This window comes from Dinoponera quadriceps, unplaced genomic scaffold (genome assembly GCF_001313825.1).
Source record: "Dinoponera quadriceps isolate SergipeBrazil2010 unplaced genomic scaffold, ASM131382v1 scaffold5230, whole genome shotgun sequence".
NCBI classification, from domain to species: Eukaryota; Metazoa; Arthropoda; class Insecta; order Hymenoptera; family Formicidae; genus Dinoponera; species Dinoponera quadriceps.
Window position 1 is genome coordinate 388,148 of NW_014559346.1, and position 18,758 is coordinate 406,905.

Here is an 18,758-nt window from a genome sequence, read left to right on the forward strand (position 1 = left end):
ACCGGTTGTTCCACCTTCGAGTGACTCAAGATCGCTGCCAGCCGGCCGGCCGGCTTACTTATCTGCCTACCTCTGCCTGGCCTGCTTACCTGCCTGCCTGCCTGCCCGCCTGCCTGCCATCCATCGGTATTCTCGTTATTGAGCCGACTGCGTCGTGTATCCGCGAACGCGCAATACCTCTATCTTTCACGTGGGTTTAACCCGTCAATAGAAATTCCCGCTCGCGCGGATCACCGATATCTCGTCGTCGCACACATCACAGCTTCGTGTGCGCGCACGCACGTCGCGAATCTCTCTCTCGATTTGGGGTGATGCCGCGATCTTCTTGATATCGGCGGATAGCTCATCGACTTTTTCGAAAGGAAGTGTCTAAAGACGATATTCATAGGCCTAGTCTACAATAGGTGCTTTAAGCCCTAAATCTTAAGAAATTGACCAATCATAATCGAATTATAGAAGAATAATCAATTGTGATTGGTCAATTTCTTAAGGTTTAAGGTTTGAAACCCCCTGTTGTGGACCTAATTTTACATATAAGACCGTCTCGGGTTCATCTTCGGATGCTTCGTGACCAATGAAACAATCCGTGCAGCATCCGAAATTGAACTTGAAACGGTCTTAAATATGTAAGATTTGATTTGATTTTATTAATATTGGCTTATGAAGGATCGTTTTTTTTTTGTTTTAATCTTCGTGGACCAGCAAACTCATCAACGGACAGTCTAAGAAACTCCTCCTTCCTTTTCTTTCTTTCTTCTTTGCGCGCGTCCAAACGCTGAATCACATCTGCGAGCAAGCAGGTCCTTCAGAACAGGAAGTGCCTATTTTTTTTTCTGTTTTTCTCGCGCGTCGCCTCTTTGCGAACGCCGGTCGCTCGATGACGAAGTAATTTGACGCGTGATTCGCGACCTGACGATAAATTCACGCGGCTGAGATCGTCCCGAAATCGCCGCGATTAGTCCGAGTGAATCACTACGTGAGTCGCCACGATCCTCCTCCTCGTCCTGCGTACTTTTTGCGCCGAGAGCCATGAACGACGATCGATACGACGATCGTCACACTACGCGCACGACGCAATCATCCGATGGTGGAACGACTGAGTCGTCAGTGGTCGCAATTAGACGATTACCTCGCATTCGGATAAACAACACGCGGCATGCGAACCCCGCGTCGAGGATCCCTGGAGAAGCTTGGCGCGCGGGGCTGCAGTTAACCGCATGGTACACCGCTAATATGCTACTGGGATTCGCGAGGATCCTCAACGCTCGTTGAGTATATCCTTCGAGGGTCCTCGGACTTTTCCAGCGAGGCTCCACTCGGGCTCATTAACATTATTACGTGTTCGACGTCGGCTCTTCCCACGCTCTCTTACCACCGCAAGCTGGGAAAGGAGTCGGGATCGAGCTTGCGATTAACCCGGGAATTATCACACTTTTTTTTTTTAACGTAAGGCTAGATCTACAATTGAATTTCAAGTCTTAAGCTTTGAGAAGTTAACCGATCACAATTGATTATTCTTTTATAATCCGATTGTGATCGGTCGATTTCTTAAGGCTTGGAGCTTATAAAGCACCTATTGCAGATTAGGGCTAAACGATCACCCGGGGTCGTTTTGTACCCCGATGCGTTTTTACAGGCTTGCATTACGGATAACGGGTCACAGCCTATTCTCATTGCACATATTACCTCTCCAAATGTCCAAATGAAAGATACACGTTGGTTCCTGATCGGTAAAAAAAAATTTCTGCGACGTGAGCTTCATTTTCCGACCGCTGGTATATGAAATGACCCCCCGAGTGAGACTATTCCCGGGTTGATGACGATTAGAGAGGAACGGGAGACGCCTCACGTGCCAATTCTAATTAATCTCGATGTCAATACCGGAACGCTAACGGGGAGCCCTCAGGCCGTTCGAGTTTATCCGGATGTGGTGAGGGAAGGGAAGAAAGGGGAGAAAAAGGGGGAAAAAAGGGGAATAACAGCGACAAAACCGCGGCGATCGCGCCTTTGCCACTCCTCCGTAGCAGCGTCCTCCTATCTTTGTCTATGTGCCGTTGTTGTTGTTGTGTTGCATGCAGGCGGTCGGCTAGTGCCTGGCGGGATCGCCAGTCCCCCGGGATCTGGCGGCTCCACAGGGAACACCGGGAACTCGGCGGCGGCGGCGGCCGCGAGACGCGGCAATCGCAGACTCACGCGCAATGAGAGCCGATACCATTCCGGTGAGTACACGTGGAGGGATGTTGGATTGTCCAGTTAGCGGGATTGCTGTCTCCCAGTGCCACCCTGGCAGCGACATACGTCGATGGAACGTCGAGGCCTTTCGCACGCAAATTAACATAACCGCAAGGCTGGATCTGTTATGCAATAGATATTAGCAAGCCTTTTTTTTTTTTGCCCCAAACGCTACATCGTAACGTCATTTCTTTAGGCAAAAGGCCATTTCCAGAGGCGAAAAATGATTTTCATCCGAGGTTTCCTCCTCTCGAGGAAGGTCGGCTTAACTATGCCTACGGAGAGACCTTCCTTCCCCTTTGGTTTTTTCTCCCTGGGTTTTTTCTTCCCTTAGCCTTTGATCTGATATTCATCATTCTTGCAGCTGGCTGCGGTGGCAGCGCTTATTTACTCGCTAAAGTTGTCCCTGAACTTTTGTGGTTTTCAGCGACAGCAGCCCTGCCACAGGCTCTGCCAACCCCGCGTTCTGTCAACTCTCTCGCCTCAGTTCGGGGGGAAGGGGGGTTCAAGTTTCCTATCGTGGCTCCTAGTCTGCGGACTGTTTCTCTATCGACCACCCGAGGACCCGCCCAGTAGCTGAGACTCGCCCCGGGTTGCTTCAATTGATTACTCCTTACAACTAACAGCGATTTTCCCTATTCCGAAAAAAGCTAGAAGCGACCTTGTAAAAATGTAAAGGAATTATAATCAGCCGGGTCCTGATTATTTCCGTCCACGATCACGGATTTACCGTCAATTCTATCTTCTTCAATACAAACCTGAAGCAATATCTCGATCGGCTCTTCAGTCGAAGTTTACGTATTACGTTGCAACGGTTACAACAATTTGCGTGCGAAAGCGTTTACATTGCTCAGCGTTCTGTCGAGCGAATCCTCCGGGTAGATCTCGGTCTTCAATCGACGAATTTTTAACTTTTTAGGATTTGATGTTAAAATTTTGCGATTCCGATAGTTCCTGTAATTTCTTGATATGTAGAAAAAAATTATAATTGATATATATATATTGTGGAGATCGTGTGGAAAGAGAAGTCGAAGGTCTAAGCGAGACGGGCGCCCTTTGCGATCGTTTTCAGAGATCAGACGAGAGACGATAAGTATCTCCACGTCACTTCCGCAAGATGTGTGTTGAACGGTGTTCCTTATCTCACGGATCTGCGTAGTTTTTCGCCGTCCCTTTTGATTGGTTTGAGGCCTTGATATATAGGTTTTTAATAGAGCTTAGCCTGAACCATGTTCCATTCTCTCCCGCTCGTTTCGCGGCTCCCCCTTCGAATGAAATTCTCGCGCGACCGCGAGAAAAATCCAGTTCGGAAGCGCCGATAGAGAGAAGTTCATTTATCTTAACGCAAAGTGCAGGCAATCTTCCACCTGGTACACCGTTACCGGCTGGTGTCGACGGGCTGTATCTCGTAGAGGAGATAAGTCGATAGTCCACGCGAACGTCTGCGTCGATAGATGTTTCTATGGTATACAGGGCGTCTCAAAAGGAAACACGTAGGAAATATTCTCTCTCTCTCTCTCTCTCTCTCTCTCTCTTCAGATAAATGACCTTTACGAACGTAGGTAGCAATTGTAAACCGCAAAACCACGACGATGACAAATCCTCCTCTCCACTAACGAAAGAGATTTACTCATTCTGACGATAAGTCGTCTTCGTGTTTCTTCGCATTGATCATCGCACGCTAATAATGTTCGTGAGATTTTTGCAGGATTATGACTGTTACATTACTAACGTGGATTCAAGCGAGATATTGCAATTGTACAGGGTTTTCCATTAAGAGGTTTCATTTTAAGTTATTAGAAAAACAAAGTTTATTTTAATTTTTTTTTGTGTGGTGATATTCTTATTCCAATGCAAGGTACAAACTGTACGACTAAGTGTGAAACACGATATCTGATATAAATAGCCGCCTTGACTTTTTGTTTTTACAAATGGTCACTTTTTCGAGGAAATCTCGCATCACGTTTTTGCCGCTCTGATTTCGCGAATAACATTTTTGATATTATCCTTGAGCTCTCGAATCGTTTGCGGAACACTGACGTAGACCTTATCCTTCACACAGCCCAGAAGAAAATAATCCAGCTGTGTTAAATCGCACGGCCGATTCAAGTTTCCGCGTCGAGAAATCATGTACATACAAGGAACTTTACGCGCGATAACGCGATTGTTTCGCTGTTTGTGCGGCGCACGTTGCGCCGTCCTGCCGGAAATAAACATTGTCCAGGTTCAAATCATCCACCTCGGGCCGAAAAAAGTCGGTCAGCATCGTTACGGTAACGCAGCCCATTCACCGAAACGGTGACACCGACTTCGTTTTCGAAAAAATACGGTTGATCTGGCTGGCTGAGCACGGGTTTGAGGTCTTTACATCTACTAACTCGAGCTAAACGCTCAAATTTCCTAATCAGATTAACAATTGCCGGACGAGAAGGCAATGCGAACTTGGCGAACTGTCTCGGCGAAATTTTTACCATTTTTCTAGTGAATTTTCACAATTTCTATGCTGTTGCTGAAGAGCGATATCGTTAATCCATTTTCGTCAACCGTAAATATCTTTTACTCGTCAGCCGTTAAGGAATGACGGTTCTGTCTTTAATAGGTTAAAAATGGCGCGAAATGTAACATGAAACCTCTCAGTGGGAAACCCTGTTCATTGTGTACGCTCGATTGAGACACCCTGTATGCGCGAATGCAGCGAGTAACAAATCGCGATGTGTGTGTGTGTGTGTGTGTGTGATGTCGGTGTTGCATGATGTCGTAATAACGATACGCGGCTATGCCTCATCCGGAAATGCACGGCGACTCCGGTGACCGGTGAATATTACCTGCGTTATATTGCAGTTTACGCGCGGCGCATCGGCCGCGTTGGATGTACCCTATTGTCGTGCTCCGGCCGGCGGCGCGATATTACAGACGGAGAACACGAGGCTCGGCCCTAATTACGAATAGTCGAACTGACGACGTAAAAAGCGTGTCCATGAGTGTCACGGAACGATCGCGGGATCGCTCTTACAGCTTCTTCACGTTTGCATCACCTGTGTAAGTTTCTCGGAGTGAAATCTCGCGCACGAGGCGAGCGCGAAATTCACTCGAAGCGAGATCAGTGAAGATATCTGAAATTGCGAGGAGCGAAATCGTCCCTGCGATGACGATGGAAGATATACAGGGTGGCTCAAGCTAACCTTCGTGTGCAGGTAGAACGGGTGAAACTGTGCAGGAAAGTCCTAATATCATTTTACAAATAACACGCGACATTTCGATGATTGAAAATGGCCGTGTATAGAGGCTTCTTTAATTAATAACTCAACAATTTGCGTGATTACTTGCAAAATGGTGAGAGACTTTTTTATTTTGAACAGTCTGATCTACAAGTTTCACCCGTTCTACCTGCACACCACGGGAACCAAGGATTAGTTTGGGACACCCTGTATATGTCGGATTCACTCTTCAGTTTCGCGCGAAAACATTTTCACTCACGGTGTTTCAGAGAAGGGGGTATTCATTTTACGAAAATTAAAGACCACTCGAATTTTCGATCGAGTCACTCGGTCGCTCCGGTTTTTTTTTTTTGTGAAGTGAAATCTCATTCAAAACGAATGGAAAGTGGCGGTGTTTTCACTCGGAGCGATAGTGAAGATACTGCCGCTTCGAGATCGCGAGAGAATGGATGTTTCACTCGAAGCTCAGAATGGAGTCCGACTCCGCACGAGTGAGTGATTCAGTCCATTAAAGTGAATTCGTCCCTGTGACGGCGGAAGACGATAGAATTCGCTCTTGAATTTCGCGTGGAAACATTCATTTGATGATTTAAAATATAGATCATTCTACACGATGAATTAAAAGTCACGCGAATTCGAGTGATACGACGATCTTAAATATAAGACTCTCGACCATGAATACCGGTCTCAGGTTTATTTTTGAATAGAGAACAGATGAAAACTCGATGACAAGAAATGAATATCTCCGCTACCGCAGCTGAACTGAGAATATTCGAGTGAATAATCGATACGCATTAAGATCCGGTTGAGACAAGCAATTACGACCGAGTCGAGACCTCCTGCGAGAATCTTTCCGTCCTTACAACCGAGTTTTCGTCTGGCTGCCTTCCCCAGGCAACGAAGAATTCAGTCACACTAACGGAATTGTTTTTTTCCGCGCGACTACGGCGCCCGATTCGCTTTCGAAATCGCTAATGAATCGCCGAAGGAACGAGACACTTGCAGGACGCTTCTTACGTCGCGCGTTTATCTTTAAACGGTGTAATGTGTTCAAACAAACGTATCACTTATGAGACGGCATGCGAGGACACTCTCTCCTCCTCCTTCTCCCCATCCCTCTCACCCTTAAGATTCCTTGTCAGTGTGCATAGCAAGAAAAAGTGATCGACGCGAGTGTGCGACGACGCGCGCAGTGTGCATGATGAACGCGTACGTATATAAATAGCGCTCGGGAAGGAACGACGATGATGATGATGATGACGATAAATGATGAACGGATGACAATGCGGAAGCTAGGATGAAGTGTGCCTCTCGGCGTGTCATCCGCTCTCGCTTTATCCGTCCGCCTCCGTCGTAATCGATTCTTGGTGCTTAGAGGTGCGCCAGGAGGCGGTGCAGCAAGCGCTGGCAGCGATGCAAGGACGGCCGAAGCCATCCTTGCCGATGCCGTCCAAAAGGACCTCCGTGATGGCCAGGAGCCCCGATCGGGAGAGACGCGACAGTGGCGAATCCAGCAGCGACGAGGACAGCGTCGTCACCGAGGAAAGTCCCGGCGCGGGCGGACCTACCGGTATTGTCCCCGCGTTTGTTTCCGTCAGTCATTTTTGTTTACCTTCGAATTCGAACTCGTAATCTGCGTACCATCGACTACCGAGTTTCGTCCGAATGAAGCAGCGTTTTGCATTTTCTCCCGCTGTTTTTTGGACCCGCCGTATCAAATTTTGAAAATCTGACGTCAGATTCCGGTTCCTCGTGACCTAAAAAAACCATAGGATACGAATTTTTATGTAAATTCAAGTATGTTTACGAATCTTGATCCTCCATGCCGGGCCCGTTCTTTCGATCCGATTTCAGATTCAGTTTCAGCGATCTCAGAAACCTTAACACGCCCATTGTCATTGAAATTCAGATATTTGTTCCGATTCGCAGTCCGCCGTTTTGATTTTTGAAATTACAACGTCAGGATCCAGCGACCTCAGAAACCTTTTGATACACCCGAGTGCAGTCAAATTGTAATAGCATAAATGTTTTTTTTTTATTTATTTTTTTCTCGAGATGCTCATACACGTGTCACGAAGCAAAAGTGGCACGATTTTTCTATGCGCACATATGAGTCACTCGAGCAGCCATGGAGTTAATACAGGCCTGAGTAACAATTCGCGAGTTTCAGCGGCCGTTCGTTTAATTGAACACGACGCAGTCGGCGACAGTGTCGGAGTACAATACAAGTACGCTTGAAGTCGCGAGCTGTAATTTGCGCCACCTGTTTTCTCTTACACTTGATGTCGAAGGAAGGAGCGGAGAAACGCAAGACGGGCGTAAAAACGAGACCGTATTGCGTACACTGAGAAAGAGATTTCTTCGAATTTAATCGATATTATCGCATCCGGTCAAATCATCGGCGCGCTCCGGAGAAACCAATGATTCGGTCAATAAGTACGATTGTTCGACTCTTCGATGAACACGTGTATTTGTCTGAAAGAAAAAAGTCTGTTCGAAACGAAAGATAATTTTCTCGTAGAGAATTATTCGTTTCATTTATCAGACCGTGAAATTTTCTTGAAGTTCAACGGATTCTTCCAAATTATGGCGATTCGCCGTGTCGAATCCACCGTTTTTTGAATTTTGACAATCTTACTTCAGATTCGGATGCAGCGGCCTGAGAAACCCTCCGGCACACCCGAGTCTAACAATCGATCTATTTATTCATCTGGATGATTATTTGGATAATTTTATCTAGATGCCGGTAAACACCGATTGTAACCGAATAGTATTTTATTCGATCGAAAAATATTATTTCAAATAATAGCGTTCTTTCCGTTAAATGTAAAAATTTTCTCGAACGAGACGATAAAATTTCTCCTCGAAGGAATAACATCCCGTACGCAAGTACACGTCAGCGCGACGAATTTTAGCCGAACAGATGGAAATACCGAATCCGAAGGGACCTTTTTCTCTCTGTGTGGTAATTCGAACGCGCCGTGTGACTCCGTAAATGCCGGCGGCTGCCGTGATGTCGCGCGGTGTCCTTGACTGTTTCCGCCGGACGACCGACGATCGATATGCATCAATTTTCCCTTTCCGTGCGTACGAAAACTCGCGTACACGGTCGTCGTCGTCGTGCGCGCCGGCAAGCGAGGAAAAACAAAGCAGCGCGAAGTGAGTGAAATCGTCATCGATGATGCGGCGCAACATTCAAGGTTTTGGTGCTGCTCGACAGGTACCGGCCTCTCGGACACCAGCAGCACCGGCTCCGCCCGGGACACCCCGCCGCCGCCGAGGCCGCCGGCGAGGAGGCCGCCCGGCAGCGACATCACGGACATCGCCGAATACACGCCGCACGCGTACTGCAACATCCAGCCGCCGGACGTCACCCACACGAGCAGCACGCCGGTGCAGCAGCAGTCGGCGACCCGGCGGCCCGGCGCCGACCGGGTGAACCGTTATCACGTGGTCGAGGATCAGAACAGCACCGGCACCACCGGCCGCTGGAAGGTTTCCGCCAAGATCCAGCAGCTGTTGAATACGCTCAAGCGGCCGAAGCGCCGGCCGTTGCCCGAGTTCTACGAGGACGACGACATCGAGCTGGAGATCGCGGCGAATCCGAAGGACCCCAACGCACCGAAACCCGAGGGTGGTTCGATGACGTCGGCGGTCGGCGAGGCCCTCTCGGTGCCGTCGGGCTTGCCGAGGTCCCTCGAGGCCGCTATCCAGAGGTGAGTCCTCGCTGACTAAACCACGTCCCGTTCATTCACACATACCGATGACGGTTCCCGGATTCTCTGCGAGATCTACGTAGAAATGAGTTGGCCCGTGTTTGCTTTTCAGGTATGGATCGGCGACGTACAAAGCGCCGGTGGCGACCGTTCTCGACCCCAACGGCAAGCTTTGCGTAACGCTCACGTACGGGAAGCTGCTGAGCCGCTCCCACAAAATCGCCTATACACTTCTAAACAAGGCTCTAAGTCGCGGCGGGGACTGCTGTCTGAAACCCGGCGACCGAATCGCCCTGGTTTACCCGAACAACGACCCGATCAGTTTTATGTGCGCCTTCTACGGCTGCTTGCAGGCCGGTATCGTGCCAGTGCCCATCGAGGTACCTCTGACCCGTCGCGACGCCGGCTCCCAGCAGATCGGTTTCCTCCTGGGCAGCTGCGGAATTCAGGTGAACCTCGTCCCCCACCTCGCGCTTTATCCCTTATCCGGCATTCGACAACATTCCCTCCTGCGTTCGCACGCTCGATCTTAGCCGTGCTCGCCCGATTTGCATCGCGCAATTTACATTGGAGCGCGCTTCTTTTCCTAACTAATGAAACCTCCTAATGGAAAACCTCGTACAGGCTGCAACCTCGAGTGAAAGAGCGATTAACATCCTACGGTGTGTGTGTCCAGGTGGCGTTGACTAGCGAGGCGTGTCTGAAGGGTCTGCCGAAGACGGCGGCCGGTGAGGTGGTGGCCTTCAAGGGCTGGCCGAAGTTGCACTGGTTCGTCACCGAGCATCTGGGCAAAACGCCGAAGGACTGGCTGCCGCCGCCGCGTCTCACCGACGACACGCCCGCGTACATCGAGTATACCACCGACAAGGACGGTTCGGTGATGGGCGTCACCATCACCAGATCGGCGATGATGGCCCATTGTCGCGCCCTGACGCAGGCCTGCGGCTACACCGAGGGCGAGAACGCGGTATGCGTGTTGGACTTCAAGCGGGAGGTCGGCCTCTGGCACAGTACGCTGACCAGCGTTCTCAACGGTATGCACGTCATCTTCATACCGTACGCCCTGATGAAGGTCAACCCCGCCAGCTGGATGCAGATGATCACGAAGCATCGCGCGAGCGTCGCCGTAGTGAAGTCGCGGGATCTCCATTGGGGCCTTCTGGCCACCAAGGACCACAAGGACGTCTCTCTGGCGTCGTTGAGGCTGCTGCTGGTCGCGGACGGCGCGAATCCTTGGTCCCTGTCGTCGTGCGACCAGTTTCTCTCAGTATTCCAGTCGAAGGGGCTCAGGCCCGACGCCGTCTGTCCGTGCGCCTCCTCCAGCGAGGCCCTGACCGTCTCGGTGAGGAGGCCGGGCCGCGCGGGAGTCAACGCCACCGGTCGCGGGGTCCTCTCCATGTCCGGCTTGAGCTACGGAGTCGTCAGGGTGGATCAGGAGAACTCCCTGACGTCGTTGACGCTGCAGGATTGCGGACAGGTCATGCCCGGAAGTGAGTCTCTCCTGGAGGGCCGTTCGTCGAGCGGTTTCCCCTTTTTCTTCCTCTCTTCGTTATATCCGCGACACGGCGTCTTCTTCGAGGCTTTTGCTGCTTCGATCAACGTCGACCGTCTTGATTAATGACGACGCCGGTAGCGGGGAAATGGGTGCCCGGAATTCCCGACCATTCTAGATGTATGCCCCTCCCCCCCTCCACCTAGTCGATCCACTCGACGGACATATTTTTTTGCTTAAATTTGCCCGGAAGCGGGCGCGTGTTTCCCCGTTTCCGACGTCGTCGAGCAAAAACTCGAGGGGAAGCCCGGGGCATCGGTATGACGATCCGTTCTTACCGCTTTTTCACAGGTATAGTAGTCGTCATCAAGATGGAGGGCCAGCCGTTCATCTGCAAGACGGACGAGGTCGGGGAGATTTGCGTGCACAGTTCGGCGACCGGCAGCCAATATTGGGGCCTGCAAGGACTCACTAACAACACCTTCAAGGTGTCGCCGTTGCAGGCGGACAATACGTCCCTCGGTGACGTGGAATACACGCGCTCCGGCCTGCTGGGTTTCCTCGGCCCCGGCGGGCTGGTCTTCGTGTGCGGCTCACGGGACGGCCTGATGACGGTGACCGGCAGGAAGCACAATGCCGACGACATCATCGCCACGGTGCTGGCGGTCGAGCCGATGAAGTTCATCTACCGCGGCAGAATCGCCGTTTTCAGCGTGAGGGTCCTCCGGGACGAGAGGATATGCGTCGTCGCCGAACAGCGGCCGGATTGTAGCGAGGAAGAGGTGTGTGTGTGTATGTGTGTGTGTGAATTAAATCTCACGTCATCTTGTCATCACAGAGAGGTGATTTTCTCACGGAGATGGCGGTTTTTATTTGATCATTTTCTTTTTTTCGCCGCCAAAAAGTGCGATTGTTGCAAACATCATTCGACGTCCTCAGGGAAATCCTTCTCTTTTCCACGCTTTAGAGCTTCCAGTGGATGTCCCGGGTGCTGCAGGCGGTCGATTCGATTCACGCAGTGGGAATATACTGTCTCGCCTTGGTGCCGCCTAACTACCTGCCGAAGACGCCGCTGGGGGGCATCCATCTGTCGGAGACGAAACGTCGCTTCCTCGAGGGCGCCCTGCACCCGGCGAACGTGCTGCTCTGTCCCCACACTTGCGTCACCAATCTACCGAAACCGCGCGAAGTGCATTCAGGTAACTGAAGGAAAAAAGCAATCACTGGATAGGCGGTGGTCCGTCACGTCGATATCTATCGTGACGATCACAGGTATCGGACGGATGACAGGTATCGACGTGATGACCTGAACGAACGGGACGCCGGCAAGTGTTTCTGCGAACGGAATCCGTTACTGAGCGTTGTAATTAGTGTAAAAAGTGTGGCAGCAGTCTTTGAGATCTTTCCGATCACTCGATGTGACAATCGTCACTCGAGGGTCCTTTTTACCTTGCGACCTGGAAAAAGGGCATTTTTTGTGCGATTCTTATTCTGGCAAAGTATGAAAGATAGATGAATGATCATTCTTATCGCATCATATTTCCGCAGTCTTTGACATTTGAAATTTTTGCCGTACGAAATTAATCGTTCGGGTATTTGATTCGATCTATTTTGTAAGACAAGTTTTTTAATTTTGCAATTAATTATTAGCAGTCGGTACTTTTCAGGAACCAAAGAGCCTGAAACCTACGGACGAAATGTTCGGATATTAGACTCTCATCGATTTTGTGAATCAAGTAATTTCTTAATTTCGCGACTAATTACTAGCGCCTATTCTTAGTATAGCCTCTTCTAATTACTTAAAGATTGTGAAATTATTTACCAGTTGATCATATTTGAATGATGTGGTGGATAAGGTTTGGAGATAAGATGTAAATTCTTTCGATTACATTTATGAACTGTTGCAAGGACAGCAATAAGAAAGGAAGAGAAAGAAAGACAGTGTGTGTGTGTGTGTGTATATGTGTAAGGGAGTGAAAAGAAGAGGAAATGAAAGAGATAGGAGAAGATGTGGAGAAGATGCAATGATAATCACAAATTACGCTGTTTTTAGAACTCTTATTAGCACCAAGGAACTTAAGTGTCCGTGCATCTGTACGAAATTGTTGGTAGGCTTCAGAGATTTGGCACACACTTATCTAATGATTCTATTTATCTACATAACAATAGCGTGTCTCAAAAAAAAAAAAAACGCGTAAAAGTCGTAACAGTAAGATTTACTTACGCATTGTGCGTCTCTTTACGATAATTCAACATTTTAATTGAATATTTGCGAAGTATCGCGTACACACCGTTTACTCACCATTAAATACCATAAATTTACCTTTTTTGAGACACTGCATAAGGTGTACGGTAACGTCGTGTCATGACTTCTCGATGTTAAAATTTTATTTGAGAATTTGAGTCCTACTTCTTCATTGCGATCGTCTTGTTTGATGATGTTGGAAGTGAGATAAAAGCGTAAAATTAAAACGTGGTGACACTCAATCCAGACAATCACCGTCGAAGAAAGAGGAGCTTTAAGAATTCCTTCGAGAAGGAAAGCGAAATTGAGAGACACGAGGTAATCGGACACCCGGCATTCTACTTAACAACCTTTCACACGTTTAATTACGCTTTAGCACGTTACCACCGTTCAGTTGTCCCTCTTTCTTTTGGCTGAGTTCCGAACATCTCCCGTACCAGCACCCTGTTATTATATGCAAACACTTAGTGTTAATTTTAGCGCGACATCAGCAAGAGGGTTTCGCCTTTTTTCCTTAGCTGTTCTCATCGTCGGAGAAGAAGACACGTTTCTCGTAGCTTCTCGCATCCGAGACGCCTCTCCTATGATTTTCCTCCTTCACGACCTCACGTTGGCACCGTAAACGCAGAGCCGGTCTGGGATCTGCGGACTGTAGCGGCGATTTGCGAGTCTAGTAATTCTTGTTGTTCGGGAAGCATCCGTGGGAGAGTCCGTGCGAGGGTGTCCCGACTCGCGTAATCTGAAGAGATCCGCGTGTCGCGTGACGTAATAGCTTTGGATAATCCTCGTGGTGGTCCGGGAAAACGTTGGAAAATCGTAGATAAAATGTCTCGACGTGTCCGTCGAAAGAAACATCCACGGACGGGTTTCCAAACCGTGTGTAAGAGAGCGCCGTTGATGACGGAACCCGCTTTATATATCGGTCGACGGGATATGGCTGGAACCGGACTTGCTGTAGCTTTGATTTAGCCGGCCTCAGTCAGGGGAGAGTGTGTGAGCTACTCATTTATTGGGTTGAGTGTTTGTGTTGGTTTACTAACGGAGTGGTGCGGGGGCGTGTAGCGGGGGATTCTGTTGCAGATGTTGGTCCGGCCAGTGTCATGGTGGGCAACATCGTCCAGGGTAACAGGCTGGCCTCAGCGCAGGGACGTGACATGGGCGTCCTCGACGAGGACAGCGACAATGCCAAAAAGGTTCGTAAACGATCCGACGAGATTCGACTCGCCGAATCGACGTTCGGCGAAACGTTCAGCTTTTTTCTCTCTCTCTCTCTTTCTCGTGTAGATCGAATTTGCCCTTGCGTGTGTGTGATTCGTGTTGAAACGGAGCGGGGGAAGGTTTGAACTCGTGAGAATTCGGTGAAATTTCACTTCGCTGGGAGATAAATGGCCTCCTCCATCCAAGATTTTGCCATCGTCTTCGGGATCTCCAAATAAACCTTTTTCTATATCTATAATAACGGACAGAATTTCACCGACTTATCACAAGTTCGATGAACCTTCCTACGTCTCTTGAAAAAGAAGAGGACCAGGTCGTGCGATTTAATTTGTGTACTGGTTTTTTAGTATCAGTTTATCTCTGAGATCCTACGGTGGCGCGCCGTCAGCACCTCGGACCATGTGATATTTACGTCGTTGAACGCGAAAGGGGCGGTGGCCACCTCGTTGTCCTGCTCGCAGTTGCACAAGAAGGCTGAGAGGATCGGGAATCTGCTGCTGGATCGCGGCAGAGTCAATACGGGGGACCATGTGGCCCTCATTTTCCCACCCGGCACTGATCTGATATGCGCGTTCTACGGCTGCTTGTACGTAGGCGCTGTGCCGGTGACCATCAGGCCGCCCCATCCGCAGAATCTGCAGACGACCCTGCCGACCGTTCGCATGATCGTCGACGTCAGCAAGTCCGTTCTCGTGCTGACCAACCAGAACATCCTGAAGCTGCTGAAAACAAAGGTACTCGAGAATTCGATCGGTCCGTCCGTTACCTGATTAGTTACGACCTTGGCAGACTTACCTTTTGAACGGTAACACGTTACTCGTTGAAGAAATAACTTATCCCTCACAGTTATCGACTCTGGAAAGTAACATTTTATCCTCGATACATGGAAATAGGAAGAAGTCATAGGACACCAGATCGGGACAGTAAGGCGTGTACGAGTGATCAGTTGTACACGGAAATATGGGCGAAAAACTCAGTCCTCTTCCCTGCCCGTTGCTTCCCACCCGTGAAAACGAAACATCGTTCAACGGTTAAACTGTATTCCCGTGTTCTGTTCTCGTGTCGCAGGAAGCAAACAACGTGGTCGACGTGAAGAGTTGGCCGATGATCCTGGATATGGACGACATGCCAAAGAAGAAGCTGCCGGTGATGTATCGGGCGCCCACCGCTGAGATGCTGGCCTACCTGGACTTCAGTGTCTCGACGACGGGCATGCTCGCCGGCATTAAGATGTCCCACGCCGCGGTCACCTCGCTCTGCCGCGCCATGAAACTGGCGTGCGAACTCTACCCCTCCAGGCACATCGCTCTCTGCCTGGATCCGTACTCGGGGCTCGGCTTCGCCTTGTGGTGCCTCAGCAGTATTTACAGCGGGCATCATTCCATACTGATACCGCCCTCCGAGGTTAGCTTCTTTGCTGGTCAATTAATTTGAAAAAACCTGTATACATAGGTGTTTTCGATGATTAATGATTCGAAATTTTGCGCGTTATAATGTTTCGTACGAAAGTTGGCATGGTTTGGAGGAGGTAAAAAAAACGGTGTCACTGGTTTGATAGTCTTTCGAAGGTCACGTGAAGGTCACAACGTTACATTTTGAGGATCGCCTCTGCGTCACAGACGTTTATTAATTCGACCTTAAGACAGGTTATCGATATATATTTTTTGAAAATATATATCACATAATATATATAATGTATCATTTTCAAAAATTCTATAATAAAAAATTCTATAGTGATTTTTACTGTGAAATTCCATGTATAATCATATATTATTATATAATTTTCTCGACCGTTTATATATAATTTATCCGTTCCGTTATTGTCCACCAGGTGGAGGCCAACCCAGCGCTGTGGTTGTCGGCGGTTAGCCAGTCGAGGGTGCGAGACACGTTTTGCTCGTACGGTGTTATGGAGCTGTGCACGAAGGGGCTCGGCTCGTCGGTTCACACTCTCAAAGCGCGAGGAGTCAGTCTGGCATGCGTGAGGACGTGCGTCGTCGTCGCGGAGGAGAGGCCGCGTATCGCGTTGACGACGAGTTTCAGCAAACTGTTCTCAGCCCTCGGTCTAAGTCCGCGCGCCGTCTCCACTTCGTTCGGCTGCAGAGTGAACACTGCCATTTGCTTACAGGTAATAACGTTGACCTTTAAAAGCACGGTGGGAAGTATACTCCCTACCTTTTCTCTTTCAGATTTTTGTCGATAAAATTTTCATTGCTATATTTGGACAGTTTTTTTTTTCTTTCAAACCACCGGGTATCAAATTTCATGCAAACTAAGCGGGAGGAAAAATGTGTGCTTCGATGGGTCAATTAGAGCATCGTCATATCATTTTCATGAATATCTATATCTTCAGTTATATCAATTGTGGAACCAAGTAATTGTGCATATGATAATTGAATTTTCAAAACTCATCTCGGCAGGGTGCATCCAGTCCGGAGCCGTCGACGGTCTACGTGGACCTTCGGGCGCTGCGCAACGACCGCGTGTCTCTGGTCGAACGCGGCAGTCCGCACTCCCTGTGCCTGATGGAGTCCGGCAAGCTGCTGCCCGGCGTGAAAGTGATCATCGCGAACCCTGAGACCAAAGGTCAGTGCGGTGACTCACACCTCGGCGAGATCTGGGTGCAATCGTCGCACAACGCGAGCGGCTACTTCACCATTTACGGCGACGAGAGCGACTATGCCGATCACTTCAACGCCCGGCTGGTCACCGGCAACACGAACGAGGTTTACGCGAGGACCGGTTACCTCGGTTTCCTCAGGAGGACCGAGAGCGTTCAGCAGTCGGTGATCAGCGACGTGCCCGGCGACACGACGTCCGCCGCTGAGGCCGACCTCGTGCCGAGCGACCCGGAGCTTCACGACGCCGTCTTCGTCGTCGGCGCTCTTGACGAGGCCATACTGCTGCGGGGTATGCGCTACCATCCGATAGATATCGAGAACAGCGTCATGAGGTGTCACAAGAAAATTGCGGAGTGGTGAGTTTCATTGGGTTTAATTCAAGCTGTTGAATTTTCTCACACACCGATGTTTCACTGCGACGAATTAGTTTCATCGACCCCACTCGGAGTGTCCCGGCGGTGGTCTTGAAAAATACGGCTCGTTGTGTCCCGGAAAAAATATTAAGTGTATTTTTTATCTTGTCCACGTCTGTGTAAGAATTTCCGCGTCTTTCTTAGTTATTTATCAGTAGCTTACTTGAAGAAGATAATCATTAATCGGTGATGTTTCCCTTTAGTGAATACAATTTTTTTAAAAGATTTTTTCGAGGAATATATATATATATATATATATATATATATAGCGATTTTCGTCAGATAGGTTGGAAAAATCATTACAGGGAGACCCATTCGAGAGAAGGGGGTCCCGCTGTATCTCAAAGTTTCTTGTAGATAAGAAGATTAATTTCATTTTGGTTTAATTGAGAATTTCTGACGACCGAGGAGGAACCGGTGTATATAGCACGGCCTTGTCTTTTCAGCGCCGTGTTCACATGGACGAACCTCCTGGTGGTGGTGGTGGAGCTGGACGGCAGCGAGAGCGAGGCCCTCGATCTGGTGGCTCTGGTGACGAGCGCCGTGCTCGAGGAGCACCACCTCGTGGTGGGTGTGGTGGTGGTGGTGGACCCCGGTGTCGTGCCCATCAATTCGCGCGGCGAGAAGCAGCGGATGCATCTGCGGGACGGCTTCCTGGCGGACCAGCTCGATCCGATCTACGTCGCGTACAATATGTGAACGGGCTGTTGAAGATGCGCGCGACAAGGCCATTCCTTCCGCTCTCCGCTCCCCCCCTCCCCCCTTTACTCCCCGTCGACGGTCCTTAGACGACGACGATCGAGCAGCTAGAAGCTGGAGCCATTCGTGAGGATGATGATTCCGTCGGGCACGACAGGACGGAGCGACGATGACTCCTCGGCGAGAATTCGATGCGACTCTTCTGTTTCTCTCGTCGTTGTTCCTCGTTGCTCGCGCATATTTCAGCAGGNNNCCCCCCGCCCACGTTTTACGAAGGTCTCGCTTGGATCGCGGAGTTCTTTTTCTCTTAGTTTCTCTCTCTCTCTCTTTTTTCATTTTTCTTTTTTTTTCCCCCCTTTTCAAATCCAGTCTGTGGGTTTGCTTTTATTCGGATATCTCCGCGATCCACCGCGATCAGACTCCTGCGACTTCGTGGACGCGCGCACAAGTGCGTTACTTTCTGACGAGATGCGTTTTATAGCCAATTATTATTCGGACACCACAATTTTATTATCGTTATCGGAGACGACTAATTCAGACAGGACAACGAGCGTGTAAGGAACGGAACGTGCGTTCCGATAAATGAGTTCTACCGTGCGTATCGGGGAACTGTTGACTGAGTCGCGCTCCGAGAGGTGCGAGTGTTGGTCCGGATGGTCCGCGATGGGTGTGCTCAGTCTTCAGCCTCTTGCTCTAAGCGACGAAAGTGCGTCGATCTACAATAGGTATTTTAAGCCTTGAGAAATTAACCGATCGCAGTCAAATGCGAAGAGAATAATTAACTGTGATTGGTCAATTTCTTAAGGCTTAAAATACCTATTGCAGACTTAGGCTAATAATTTCTGAAAACGTATCCCGCACCGACAAAAGTCACTGATACAACGTTTAAATCTTCGGAATTGCG

General features: G+C 49.4%; 1 protein-coding gene across 7 annotated transcripts in view; it reads left to right on the forward strand.

Moving 5' to 3' along the window:
- The window catches only part of LOC106750336 (disco-interacting protein 2), a 36,099-nt gene extending 17,988 nt beyond the window's left edge, over positions 1–18,111 (forward strand). For 3 of the 7 annotated variants that reach the window (XM_014630623.1, XM_014630626.1, XM_014630629.1), the window contains 13 exons: positions 2,079–2,219; positions 6,826–7,020; positions 8,671–9,166; positions 9,279–9,615; positions 9,843–10,656; positions 11,010–11,440; positions 11,626–11,857; positions 13,966–14,096; positions 14,469–14,855; positions 15,190–15,525; positions 15,953–16,249; positions 16,542–17,098; positions 17,602–18,111. In XM_014630623.1, coding sequence (XP_014486109.1) covers positions 2,079–2,219; positions 6,826–7,020; positions 8,671–9,166; positions 9,279–9,615; positions 9,843–10,656; positions 11,010–11,440; positions 11,626–11,857; positions 13,966–14,096; positions 14,469–14,855; positions 15,190–15,525; positions 15,953–16,249; positions 16,542–17,098; positions 17,602–17,854 — 4,607 coding nt within the window. In that variant the 3' untranslated portion in view covers positions 17,855–18,111. The remainder of the gene's footprint in view (positions 1–2,078; positions 2,220–6,825; positions 7,021–8,670; positions 9,167–9,278; positions 9,616–9,842; positions 10,657–11,009; positions 11,441–11,625; positions 11,858–13,965; positions 14,097–14,468; positions 14,856–15,189; positions 15,526–15,952; positions 16,250–16,541; positions 17,099–17,601) is intronic. The other 4 variants (XM_014630625.1, XM_014630628.1, XM_014630624.1 and 1 more) reach the window with 3 other exon arrangements.
- Positions 18,112–18,758: the final 647 nt, after the last annotated feature.